The sequence below is a fragment of the Pteropus alecto genome, unplaced genomic scaffold, assembly GCF_000325575.1.
Source record: "Pteropus alecto unplaced genomic scaffold, ASM32557v1 scaffold20, whole genome shotgun sequence".
NCBI lineage: Eukaryota > Metazoa > Chordata > Mammalia > Chiroptera > Pteropodidae > Pteropus > Pteropus alecto.
In genome coordinates, this window is record NW_006436298.1 from 15449749 (window position 1) to 15461749 (window position 12001).

General features: G+C 36.2%; 2 protein-coding genes across 7 annotated transcripts in view; one reads left to right on the forward strand and one right to left on the reverse strand.

The window, feature by feature from the left end:
• TMEM167A (transmembrane protein 167A) overlaps window positions 1-4477 on the reverse strand; it is a 61349-nt gene extending 56872 nt beyond the window's left edge. For all 4 annotated transcript variants that reach the window (XR_001517027.2, XM_015590447.2, XM_025047652.1 and 1 more), the window contains exon 1: window positions 4356-4477. Coding sequence is in view for 3 of the 4 variants with exons in the window: in XM_015590447.2 (XP_015445933.1) it covers window positions 4356-4358 (3 nt within the window). In the remaining variant the exon portion in view is untranslated. The remainder of the gene's footprint in view (window positions 1-4355) is intronic.
• The window catches only part of XRCC4 (X-ray repair cross complementing 4), a 216112-nt gene continuing 208558 nt past the window's right edge, over window positions 4448-12001 (forward strand). Inside the window, exons 1-2 of one of the 3 annotated variants that reach the window (XM_025047650.1) lie at window positions 4615-4648; window positions 4785-4821. The gene's annotated coding sequence lies outside the window, so the exon portion shown is untranslated. Of the gene's footprint in view, window positions 4649-4784; window positions 4822-12001 lie in introns of all 3 variants that reach the window. The other 2 variants (XM_006913196.3, XM_025047651.1) reach the window with 2 other exon arrangements.

Sequence of the window (12001 nt, forward strand, 5' to 3'; positions counted from 1 at the left end):
CATGCTATCCAGTTTAATAAATATAGCTATCTATTGAAAATAATGAGTTATAAAATCTATGACAATTTGTTTCTTCTGGAAGATTTAGGGAAGAATCTATCTTCTTGCCTTTTCCAGCTTCTAGAGGCTGCCTGCATTCCTTGGCTAGTGACCCCGCATCAATTTGATCTCCACAGCCACTTCTTTTGATTATGACCCTCCTGCCTCCTTCTTACAAGGATCCTTGTGATTACATCACCCCTCTCCCCATACTTCAAGATAATCACCCCATTCCAAAATTAATCAAATGTGCAAAGTCCCCTTTGCCAAGTAAGATAACATATTCACAGTTTTTTGGGGGTGGTGGTGGTGGTGGGGCATTCTGTCTACCACACCTACAAACATGTCCTTTTTATAAAGAGGTATCCAATAACATTCCCTAGACTCAGGGCTTCCTTGGCACCCTCTGGAGCACAACCACGAATACAATCAGAAAGGTAACCCTTGAGATTGTGGAAAACTGCAGCCGTGCCCTGCCCTTTGACCATTACTCTCATTACTCTCAGAGTTGTGCTCGCTCTTCTGAAAAATGGCAATGGAGACCCCAAACTATTTTTCTCCAAAAGCTCTCCATACTCCAGACATATCACACTACTTAGAGCTAATAAGAACTTCTGATATGCTTCAAATAATGTGTTATTGTACTAATTTATCCAAATTGAAAGGAAATAAACTTGATGAGTAGGTTACTTTGTAAAACTGTTCTGAAGTAAATCATAATTTGTTAGGCTATTTGAAATAATGAAACTAATTCAGACTTTCATTTGGACACCACTACAGTACATAAAATCATTTATCAATAATAAGAAACTGGTCAATGCATACCTTAGTGTCCAAACACAAATTATTTGCGATGTTGACACATCTTTTTGAAATTCTATATACCCAAGTCAGTTGAAAAGGTAGGAATATTTAGTTCAGATTCAACTTTTGTCATTTTATCTATACAGCTATAATTTACTTTCAGAATCATTCCTGAATGTTAAAACTATATTCACTAAGTTTGGCTATAAGGTTAAACTGGTTTTGATTTTAGATGCATAAATAAAAAATACTTCTAAGCAAAAGAAATGATCCAAAGCATTAGGATGGAAAGAAAGGAAAAAAAGATCCAAGCAGTATAAAGGTTCAAATAAAGAAACAATGAGAAAGGCAGCAAAAATATACATATTAATATGCTAAACAGTGCTTTGCCCAGGAAGTGTTCAATGACTGGATGCTAACCATACATCTGCAGAAAAGACCTGACTAAGCCCATATTACTTTCGTTAGTTCTGATCATGTAAGCTATATATAGCTTTATTTTTAGAATTATTTAAACTGTTTAAACAATTTATTAATTAAGGACCTTCTTTCTGCATAAGGTGGGGCTTTAAATGAATGCCACAGAGGTGTGACATACAGTTTTACTGACATATTAATTTTTCCAGTTTAAATGAAATTCACTTTAAAACAAGAATTGAATACCAAAGACTTAAATTTTTAAACTTCCAAATAGTAGTAATTTTACTTGTTTTAATACCTACTGCTTTTACACAAAACTAAAGTCACTTATCCCTCTCTGGGGGTTGGAGGAAATCTAGAAATGACATTCCTGACCCACTTGTGATAAAACTAATACTACGCTGGAAAAGTAGGTCAGCATTTTATCATTTGCAAATCTAGGTCAGGTCAGCATTTTCCAACTAATGTGTACTTGTAATATGTACCACTATTATTTCTTAAAATATGTACCACTATTATCTCTTAAAATGGAAAACATGGAAATAAACGGATAAATGTTAAGCCTATATGTGAATGTACAACACACCACACACACACACACACACACACCATTCTGTTTGATTTAAGATCTTTTGGTGTTATTAGCACATAAATTCAACCTTTGTTATTTACTGTAAGGTAGCACTGATATTAAACCAAATATACAAGTTATTTTAGTTTAATTTAAACTCAGAAATCAGGATCGCTTAATGCTTCAATGTTAAGAACACATCAGCTTACTTTAGTACTAGTGGCTACTAAACATTTGGATTATTTATTCAAATAATCCAAGTGTATAAATTTGTCCTTGGATAAATCAGCATCTCTATGTATCAGTTTAATTTCACTTGTACAATGAGGGGTTAGACTAAATAGCCATTTAATCTTACTGGTATTGTTTCAAAGGTGGAGAGACCTTTTCAACTTATACTTTTGACTTAAAATTAGTAACTTTCATGGCTATCAGTAAAGCTACAGTCCAGAGTAGAAGCACCTCGACTCTATTCTCCCTGGCAACACTGGTGGTCTTTTGTGCTTAATTCTCATCCCATTGTCATGGATTAAAATATGGTAATTGAAGTCATTATCACTGGGTTACTAAGTTTAGGTGCAAACTCAAAAAGAAACCTCATTGTGTAGCTCTTCCAACTACAATGTACTTTAAGATGCTGATATCCTAAGCTCATGGGAACAGAGCAGGAGTGAAAAATTAATCAATTGGCAATTGTTTACTCATCTATGTCTGACTGGCATATATTTGAGAGCAACAAATCACTAAGACATATTTTATCCCCAGTTACGTTGTTTCTATTAACTAACAGCAGCATGAAGATTTCTGGCATCTGGACATTAAGTTTGAATCCTGGCTTCACTACCATGTGTGTGACCCCAAGCATGTCAGTCTCGTTTCGGAACTTCCTCCATTTGTAAACATTTATTCACAAATTGTTGTGGGCTTGAAATAAGACAATGTTTATACACTGATTTTTCAAACACAGCCTAGCACATAGCAAGTGCTAATATATGAGAGTTACTATTGTTACTTTTGAAAAAAGAAGCATGGTCAGACAGTTTAAATACTGTAGATCTCAAAGACAGTATCTGTCTTGGCTTCAGCTAGTTCATAAGACAGACAATAGTTATTATGAAAAGAATATATCTTTGACTTGCACTATGAGTAAAATAATTCAATTTCAGCTTCTAGGAAGATATGCAAGAATTAAGAGTAAGTCTATTTTCTAAATTGAAGAAGGAACCACATTTTCTATGTTAAATAACAGCTCGCTCATGACACTTTAAGAACAAGTGTATCCATTCTATCATGGAGAAGGTGGGGGAAAGAAGCTGGAGATTATCCTTGGCCAAAGAAGGAATAATGTGCCATAAGCTGCCATCTCTTTGATAAGTGGTGTTAAACTTCTCTAGGGAAAAAGACTGTGACTTATGCCCTAGCTATAATCATAGCTGGCATAAAGTAAGCAACAATTAATGAGTTTTTGAGTAAACGTCTAAGGGTTTTGTGCTGCAGGAACTTCTGGGAACACAGCTCAGTTATTTTCTACCAAAGAGAGGCATTTTGGGGATCATGGCTGCTTCTGATACTGTAATAAAAATAAAAGAATTCTAGGGAATTCCTTTCTCCAGAAATATGCTCATAAATGCAACATTTGGCACGTGACCTTCATAAATTCACCATGAGGGCCAGGTGTAGAAGTTGTTAGCATTTACCATAACAAAAGAAAAATGACTTCAGACAGAGCTTGGGAGATCATAATATTACTACTTCTACTACATCTATCAGTTCTCTGGCTGTGCTGGCTTTACCTCTTTTTTTCAACCTAAAAATGTAAGCATTTCTTTTGCAAACTTTTGTCACTTATTTTAAACTTTTCCAAGAGGCCCAAACTATCAAAGGAATCTGCAGTTACACAAAATAACACATACAACTTTAATAGAGTGTGGGGAGGAGAGGAAGGCAGGAGGCCAGACAGCACTTCAAGTACATTAAGCTCCTAGAAGAGAAACCACCTCTGCAGCAGAGAACCTCAACCATTAAAATCTAGTTTGTAAAGTACCATGTTTAAGGTTGAGAAGAGAAGCCTGAAAAGCAACAAGTGGAAATTAAGGTGTGTAGTTTGGGGTTCATTTGACAACAATGAAATAATCATCTGGGTCAGGCCGGTAGGGAGTTAAGGAAACGCAAAATAACCAGCGCAAACTCGAGTAGCTGCAATGCCTTAAAGGGTCAAAGGACCACAAAGAGTAACCGACCGTATAAGCCAAACCACATCAAGTGGTCTCTACAGGACAGGACGGGCTCCGCGACCGCGGGGTCTTTCTTGGGCGGTCGGCCCTGGCTCTCTCAAGTTGAGCGTGCAGGGGCCACATGGCTCCGAGGCCTGTGCATAATCCTCCGAACCCCGGGAGAATCAAGTTAGTGAGAAGACTCCTCGGCCCGCGCACTCAAGGCTGCCGCCCAACCCCCTAGTCCCAGTTTGATATTACAGTCCCTTTACAAAGTTCAATCGCGACCCCACAGCCCCAGTTCTTACCATAGTGAGGCCGGCGAAGCCCCAGCCACATCACCCTTCCGGGCCCAGGGCGGAAAAGGCGTGCACGCCCCGCCTGCTTCTCGCTCTCTCCCGCGGTCCGGTTGGGTCTGCCAGGGAACCCCTTCCAGAGCCGCGCGACTCAGACGCTAGGATAGGCTCCTCTCTCCCGGAAAAGGCGGGTTTAAATTACGTCATGCAGCCCTGCGGAAGTAGATGACGCTCTCATTGGCTCCGGAACCTGTGCCCGTGGGAGCGGGTCTTTTGGAGGAGACCGGAAGTGGAGTCACTGAGAGGTAGGGTTCGTAAGTGGTGGTTGCGTCTTTACAATAGTAATTGTAGTCCTGTGTTTTTTATCTTATTTTCTGCCCCTGCCTTTTTTCATTTAAAAAAAATTTTAATTCCCTGTTATTTCTCTCTATAACTCCGCAGGGCTTGAATATTTCCTGGCTCGAATCCCCCTCAATGTGTAAGCTACTAGGCCTATCCTTTTTTGACTTTGGCAGAAGACTGGGTTCCCTGGCTTTATCCGCAGAGACTACACCTTCTGGGCACTGTTTTCACTTTCTCCTTTTGCACTCGAGGGGTTTTTTGGATTGTAAAGCGCCTTTGAAATGCCTTGCAATGGTTCTGAAGTTAGGAGGACGCTTGAATCTGGATGGGTGTGTTGAGCAGGCTCTTTGATCGTTTCTCTAACATTGGCCTTTTCTCTCGACCAATCCCTAGTTTTTTACAAACTATAAATAGGTTGCGTCTGGGGCTGAAAACGCCCTAGGCCTTTTGGGATCAGGTAAGAACTCTATGGTAATAAATGGAAAGGAGCTGTCCTTTCCTGATTTCTGTAGTTGATTATGTACTCTAGAGAAGTGATCCACCAGCAAGACAAATCACATGCCAATATTTTCTTTTAATCAGTAGTGGTTTTTTTTTGCTTCCTCTAATTTTAATACTGTTAGATGAGGCTCTCTTACCCCCGCCCCGTTTTTGTCTTCCCATATTCTAAATGGAGAAACAGGGGCGTTGATTTGTTCAGTTTGCATAATTTTTGGGATTATTTAGAAGTCGGAGACGCAGACTTTAGCCCTCCGTCCCCAAGTGAATCAGAAAATAATGGCAATTCTCAAACATATGGTTTTATTTATTCTCCGGCATCAGAGGATTCTTTTAAGAATATTATTTTTTAAAAAATAATTTATTAATTCAAAGTGGATAGAGAAAGGAAATATATGAGACTTTGGTTTATGTACTGTATTTGGCCAAAATATGAGACCTTCCTATATTTAGGGCAACACTGTGATTTCTGCTGATTACAGTGTTTGCTACAATACCCACACACACTTCAAAACAAAACAAAACTATAACTTTACTTTGAATCTATGGAATTTTCAACAGTTAGTCAAATATACAATTTTAGCAAGTATGTACTGTGCTTTATTAATGAGAAAATGAGAATGCAGCAGAGGACTAAGGATGGCCTCTGTTCCTTGGAGAAATTTAATGGTCATGAGGAATAGGGGAATAAGAAAATGTATAAAAATGTACAAACACTATCCTCTTCCTATCAAAAAACAAACCATTTAATACTCTCCCTCATAATTGATTTAAATTATACTTAAGTCTTGCCAATTGCATTAAAGAAACTTAGTTGTGGTAATTTTGTTTTGCAACTCATCAGGATTGGCTTCTAAAAGTAAGAAATGTGTCTGTAGACTTTACAGACACAAAAATGGCTTTTGCTTTCAAGTAAAAATCATACTGATCTTTATGAACACTTTAGTATAATATACTTCTGTGTGAAGTTGTTAAAGATCACAATTGATTTACTATATTTATGGATTATAGTTCATTTTAGGCCATAGGCTCTTATGTACTTCAGCTTCAAAATAGTAAAGAACAATGTTTGCTAGTTATTTTAGTTAATCATAGAGGAACACAAGTGGCAATAGGTAATGCTGAACATATATAATCATATATGTTCATATATGTAAAATAGCAAACAAAGTTAATTTGATCTATGGTGAGAGTCTGGGGAGATAGTAGTTGAGCTACATGGTCATTAAGCTCAAAACACACAAAGTTTTTACTGCCAACAAACTAATGTAAGTACTATCTTACATTACTAACTACTTCAAAAGTAGTAACTAACTACTTTCTGGCAGCTCTGCTAGGGACTCTCATTTCTTACTAAACCATCTTAGACCATTTTCTTACTACAACTAGAATCTGTGTCATTCTTTTGTTCAAAAATTAATTGTTTCTCCTGCATCTAGAAGAGTATTTTAAATTTTGGTTTCATGGGTTCCCTAGAATTGTATGTAAAAATAGTGTATTTACATTTTTCTGTGGAGAGATCACATAGGCTCTCCAATGTTTTAAAGGTTAAATGAGTTAATACAAATAAATTGTCTCACCAAGTATTTGGCATACTGTAAGCACTCAGTAAGCATTGCCTATTGCTGTGTGCCTGGCTTTCTCTTCCAGTAAATTAAAAACTTGAAGGTAGAAATAATGATGTAGAACTGATTGACTTGCATGTTAGAACTCAATAAAAGGTTTTTAAATTAAATTGATATTGCTTTTATACCACCAGACTACTTTCTCCTCCTTTTCTTACTTTGTATCTAGTATTGATAGTGTTGAAGGTTTCCTATTATTTGGTATACCCTTTTTTCATTCTCTGATATTTACATATATTAAAGGACACTAGATTTACTTAACTGCTTGCTTTCTCATATCCTCAAGTAGCCTCCATAGTCTGAGGTTGAGGTTCTTTGTGTTCTAGTGTTTGTCCTCCCTGCAACCCTCCGTTGTTATTCTATTTTTTCCATGGCTCTTAGGTTAAGACCCATAAAAGTTTTGTTTGACCTCCATGTTATTTTTCTTTTTCTTCTTCTTTTTTTTAACCTTAAATGCTTCAATTAAGCATTCTCTACTTCCAACGCCATATATTTGCTCTTCTAAACATAAATCCTCTAAGGAGTTCTCTATGCTCCAAATTTCTTTTTCTATTCTTTCTTGTTTGGGGGAGGAAAACACAGTTTTTCCTCCTACCCTTAGAAAGTTCTTCTAGCTGAAGTAATAATCAAATTAACATGAGACACATTAACAGTAGAAAATGACCCAATTTATTACATATATACATAAGAATATGAGACCAGAGGACAAATTGGGCTTATGTGTCATCCTGAGCTAAGGAGAAGGAGTAAGGGGCAGTAGTTTGGAACTTCAGAAGGGAGGAAGGCAATTCACGTGGAGATAGGAAAGCAAATGTTTGGTAAATAAATGTTTGCTGGGCCATCTTTAACAATGAGATGCAGAGAAGACTTTGATCAAATGGGCCTTGCTTGGTTCTTCCCTATCACACACAGGTTCATATTAAACTATAGTTATCTATGACGATAGCTCTCTTTCTGGAGCAGGTCCTTTATCTAAATTCTCTTGGCAGTTAGGGGAAGGTTAAAGGTTCCTTTCTACTTCATTGGTTGCTCTTTTTTCAGTCTTCCTTTTCTCCCTGTTCTCTTACTATTGAAGTGCTCCAAGGCTCCATCTCTGGTTTTCTTCTTTTCCTGTCTATATTTCCTTTGATGATGTTATGAAGTCTTAATGATTTTAATTACCTTCTATATGCTTAAGACTACCAAATTCATATTCCTGGTTCCCTCTTTTTCTGAACTCCAGACTCACATATCCAGTTTTCTACCTCTACATCTCCACTTGTTTACTTAAAGATACTTAATCTTAAATGTCTCGAACTGAACTTCTTTCCCTCCAAACCTGTCCCATTCTTTCTCATCTCAGTTAATGGCGACTCTATACAGCCAGTTGCTAAAAGTTAAATATTTAGAATCATACTTGACTCTCATATTCCATCAAATTTATTAGCCCATCTTATTGACTTTCTCTATAAAATATATTCAGAATTTGACTTTTCTACTACTTCTGCTTTTAGTACATTGATCATCTCTTGCTTGGATGCCTGTTACTAACTAGCCACTATCATTTCTCTCTTGGATTACAGTAATTATGTTCTAGTTGGTCTCCCTGCTTTCTTTAATCCTTGCCTCTTTACATACAGTCTGTGTTCAGATAATAGCTAGAGTGATACTTTTAAAATATAAGTAAAAACTTGTATTAAAATGCAAGATTCTAAATGCAATTTGTTATCCTAGATTGGATCCTGCAATAAGCAAAAGATATTAGTGGAAAAACTGGTAAAATCCAAATAGTCTGGAGTTTAGGTAATAGTCGTGCACCAATGTTGGTTTCTTCTTTTTGATAAACGCACTATGGTAATCATAACATAAGGTAAGATATTAATATTAGAAGAAACTGGGTGAGAGTATATGGGAACTGTGTACTACCTTTGCAACTCTTCTGTAAATTCAGAATTATTCCAAGATTAAAAAAAATGTAACATTACTTCTTTGCTTAAAAGCCTTTTATGAATTCTCATTTGACTCATGGTAAAAGCTAATGTTCTTACATTGGCCTACGAGACTCTACATGATCTGGTTTCACATTATGTCTCTGACTCCATTCCTGTGAAGCGAGCCCCCTCACTGTCTTCCAGTCATACTGGCTGCTTCATTTCTAAAACACATTAGGCCCACTTCTACATTAGGGCCTTGGCACTGGCAGCTTCATCTAGTCGGAATACTTCCCAGATATCCACACAATAATTCCTCCACCTCCGTTATGAATTTGCTCAAATGTCACCTTTTCAATAAAGCCTACCTCAGCCTTGTATTTTAAATTGCAGCTTTGTAACCATCTGACTCTTCCCCTCCCCCAACTGGCCTCTGCAACTCCTCTACCCTCTTTTATCTTCTCCATTATCTATAGCATTTATTGCTATACCATGTATTTTACATACTTATGCATATTTTTAGTTGTTTGTCTCCTCCCATTAAAATGTAAACTCCACAAAGGCAGGACATTTTATCTGTTTTATTCCTTTATGCCAAGTTCTAAAACACTGTCTGAAGCAAAGAAGTACACAGTATGTTTTGGTTGAATGATTAAACTTGGCTGGGTATTTGAATTTGTAATCCTTGATTTGCAATCAGTCCGAAACACTGAGTTGTTTATCATTTCCATATATCATGCTATTTCTTGCCTCCAAGCCTTTGCTTATGCAGATTCTTCTGCCTGGAATGCCTTTCCTTTTTCCTTCCATCCCTAAACCATTTTCACCTTTTAAGATTCATATCTTAAAAGATGGAACTCAAAGAAGCCTTTCCTGAAATGTCATGCTGGCATATATGCTACTTTTCAGGGGAGCTCCACGCCTGCCTCTGCACTTTACAAGCTTGTAAAATAATTCTCTTTGTGTGTTTCTATCTCACTAGACAGCTAGAATGTGTCATACTCATCTTTGAGACATCAAAGCCTGTACATAGGTAGTCAATGAGCATTTTAATGCATTAATGGCATGATCAAAGTCACTCAGCCTGAAGGGGTAGAGTTTTGATTTCAAGCTGGGTCTTCTGACTAAAAATCAATGCTCTATTTATTATACCTTGTTTTCTAGGAAAAAGGTGAGTGTTTAAAATAATAGAAAGATGGTTCTTTTTATACAAGTAGGAGGTAGTTAATGTATTTTATAGCCCTCAGCAATTTGCTCCCTATCATTTGTAAAGCTGTCAGTACTAATGAGAAAGTGAGTTGTGCTTTTTTTCTAAGACACTGTCTGAAATCAATGAACAGAAGGTTATACAATCAGCAAATTTTTAATGTTGATGAAATTAGGCCTTTTTTGGGAGAAAAACACTGTTGAGATTTTCATTGCCCAAAAGAAGAAATCCATGCTAGAATTTGAAACTGGTTTTGAGGCATTCATACTTTTGTAGATGCCAGTACTGCCAGTAGCTATAAATTAAGCTTTTGCTTGTGTGCCTTTGGGGATCCCCAGGGCAGTTACAAGATATAGCAAAGATTTTCTCCCAGTGATATGGAAGTTTGCTCTTAATTGAATTAATGATGATTAGTTTGTTAACTTTTCAACTACCTTTTACAGTAAGCATTCTGAATTCAAACTGCCCTATGAATATCATCATCATTGTTGTATTCTGTAAACCAATCTTTTATAATTTCGCCTAGCCTTTAGGACTAACAAAAAGGAAAATAATTTAACTTTAAATTCTGAAAAGGTTTCAGTGGCTTTCAGCCCCAGCATTGGGGTTGAAAATGATGATTTGGCTTGAGTAATCAAAAACAAATATTACTTGGACAACACTCCTGAGTTTGTGCCTGGTTTCTTTAAGCTTTACTCACCCTGCAGAAGTGACCAAAATGTTGAAGTAAGCAAGAAGCTTAATCTGGTCTTTGTGTGAGAGGATACTTTTAGCTTACTTGTAATTTTATCTGAATAGTTAATGAGAATTTTATTGAATAAAATTGGTCATTTAGAACAGAAACAAGTGGCTGCTAAGAAATAAGATACAGCCATTGTTGAAGAGACTCATCAAAGTCCTGACAGTATAAATATTGACATGCTGAGATATGTCAATATTTACCATAGAAATTGGAAGTTGCCAAGTTCCTGTTTAAGAAATATGACCCTAGCACCGAACACAGTATACCAATAAATAAGGAACTTGTCCAGATGAACAGCTGCTTAGAGAAAATAGGATAACATCTGTCCAAACTTGGGTGTACTTAAAAAGTTAAATTTAAAAATGTATTGATGCTTCTTTGATAATTTCTAGGTAGATGCTTAATATAATATAGTATACCAATATAGTCCTGTATGTGGCTTAACTTAAGTGTTTTTTAAAAATGACAGCATGGTTGTAATTTATAACTTTGCAAATTAGTTGTGCTATGATATTCATGTATAAATTGAATTTAAAAGAATCTTGCCTTAATATCGTATTTAGGATCCAACCTCTTCATTTTAAACATTATTCTTAAGAAATTGATTCAAGTCATGACTAGATACTACTTTTGAGAACTAAAAGTTTGTGCTGTGAGAATTTAGCAATAGAGAAAACATAAGTTTCTCAAGTTTAAATGTGATAAGGAAATCTGTCCTTGTTATTCTCTAACAACTGTGTCTCAGAAGAAAATCTGTGAGATAAGATAATATGATATGTTCAGTTGAATATCACAGGTCTCCACTGTTAGTTCCCATATGAATATCACTGTAATACAACAGAGTGTTTGATACAAACTAGAAGAACATTTGAAGCTTTTATATCAAGTCGTTGGAATCACACAGACAATCTTACATCTGTTTTGCAAGCTTCTCGGAGAAGGTTGAACTTCACAATTTTTGGATGATAATCCTAAAACAGTCCTAGAAGATCATAAACCATGGGTATTGGGATTGCTCCTCTCATTGCTTCTCTTTTAGCACAGATTGATGGCTTTTAGTTAGTAATCTAATAATTTACCACACATCATAATGTTACGTTTATATTGTGAAGCATGGATGCAAAGGACAATTGAGGTCATATATTGTCAGAAAGTGTATTTGTTTGTATAAATACCCTGATAAATATGGAAAAACATTTGTTTAGAGGGTCATAAAAGGTTTTTAACCTATTTTTAGTATTTTAAAGATGGAAGAGAAATAAACTTTTAAATTTTAAATTGATCGGCGGTCTCTTTTAGAGAGAATTTTCCAATATTATGAGGTAAGGTGGTGA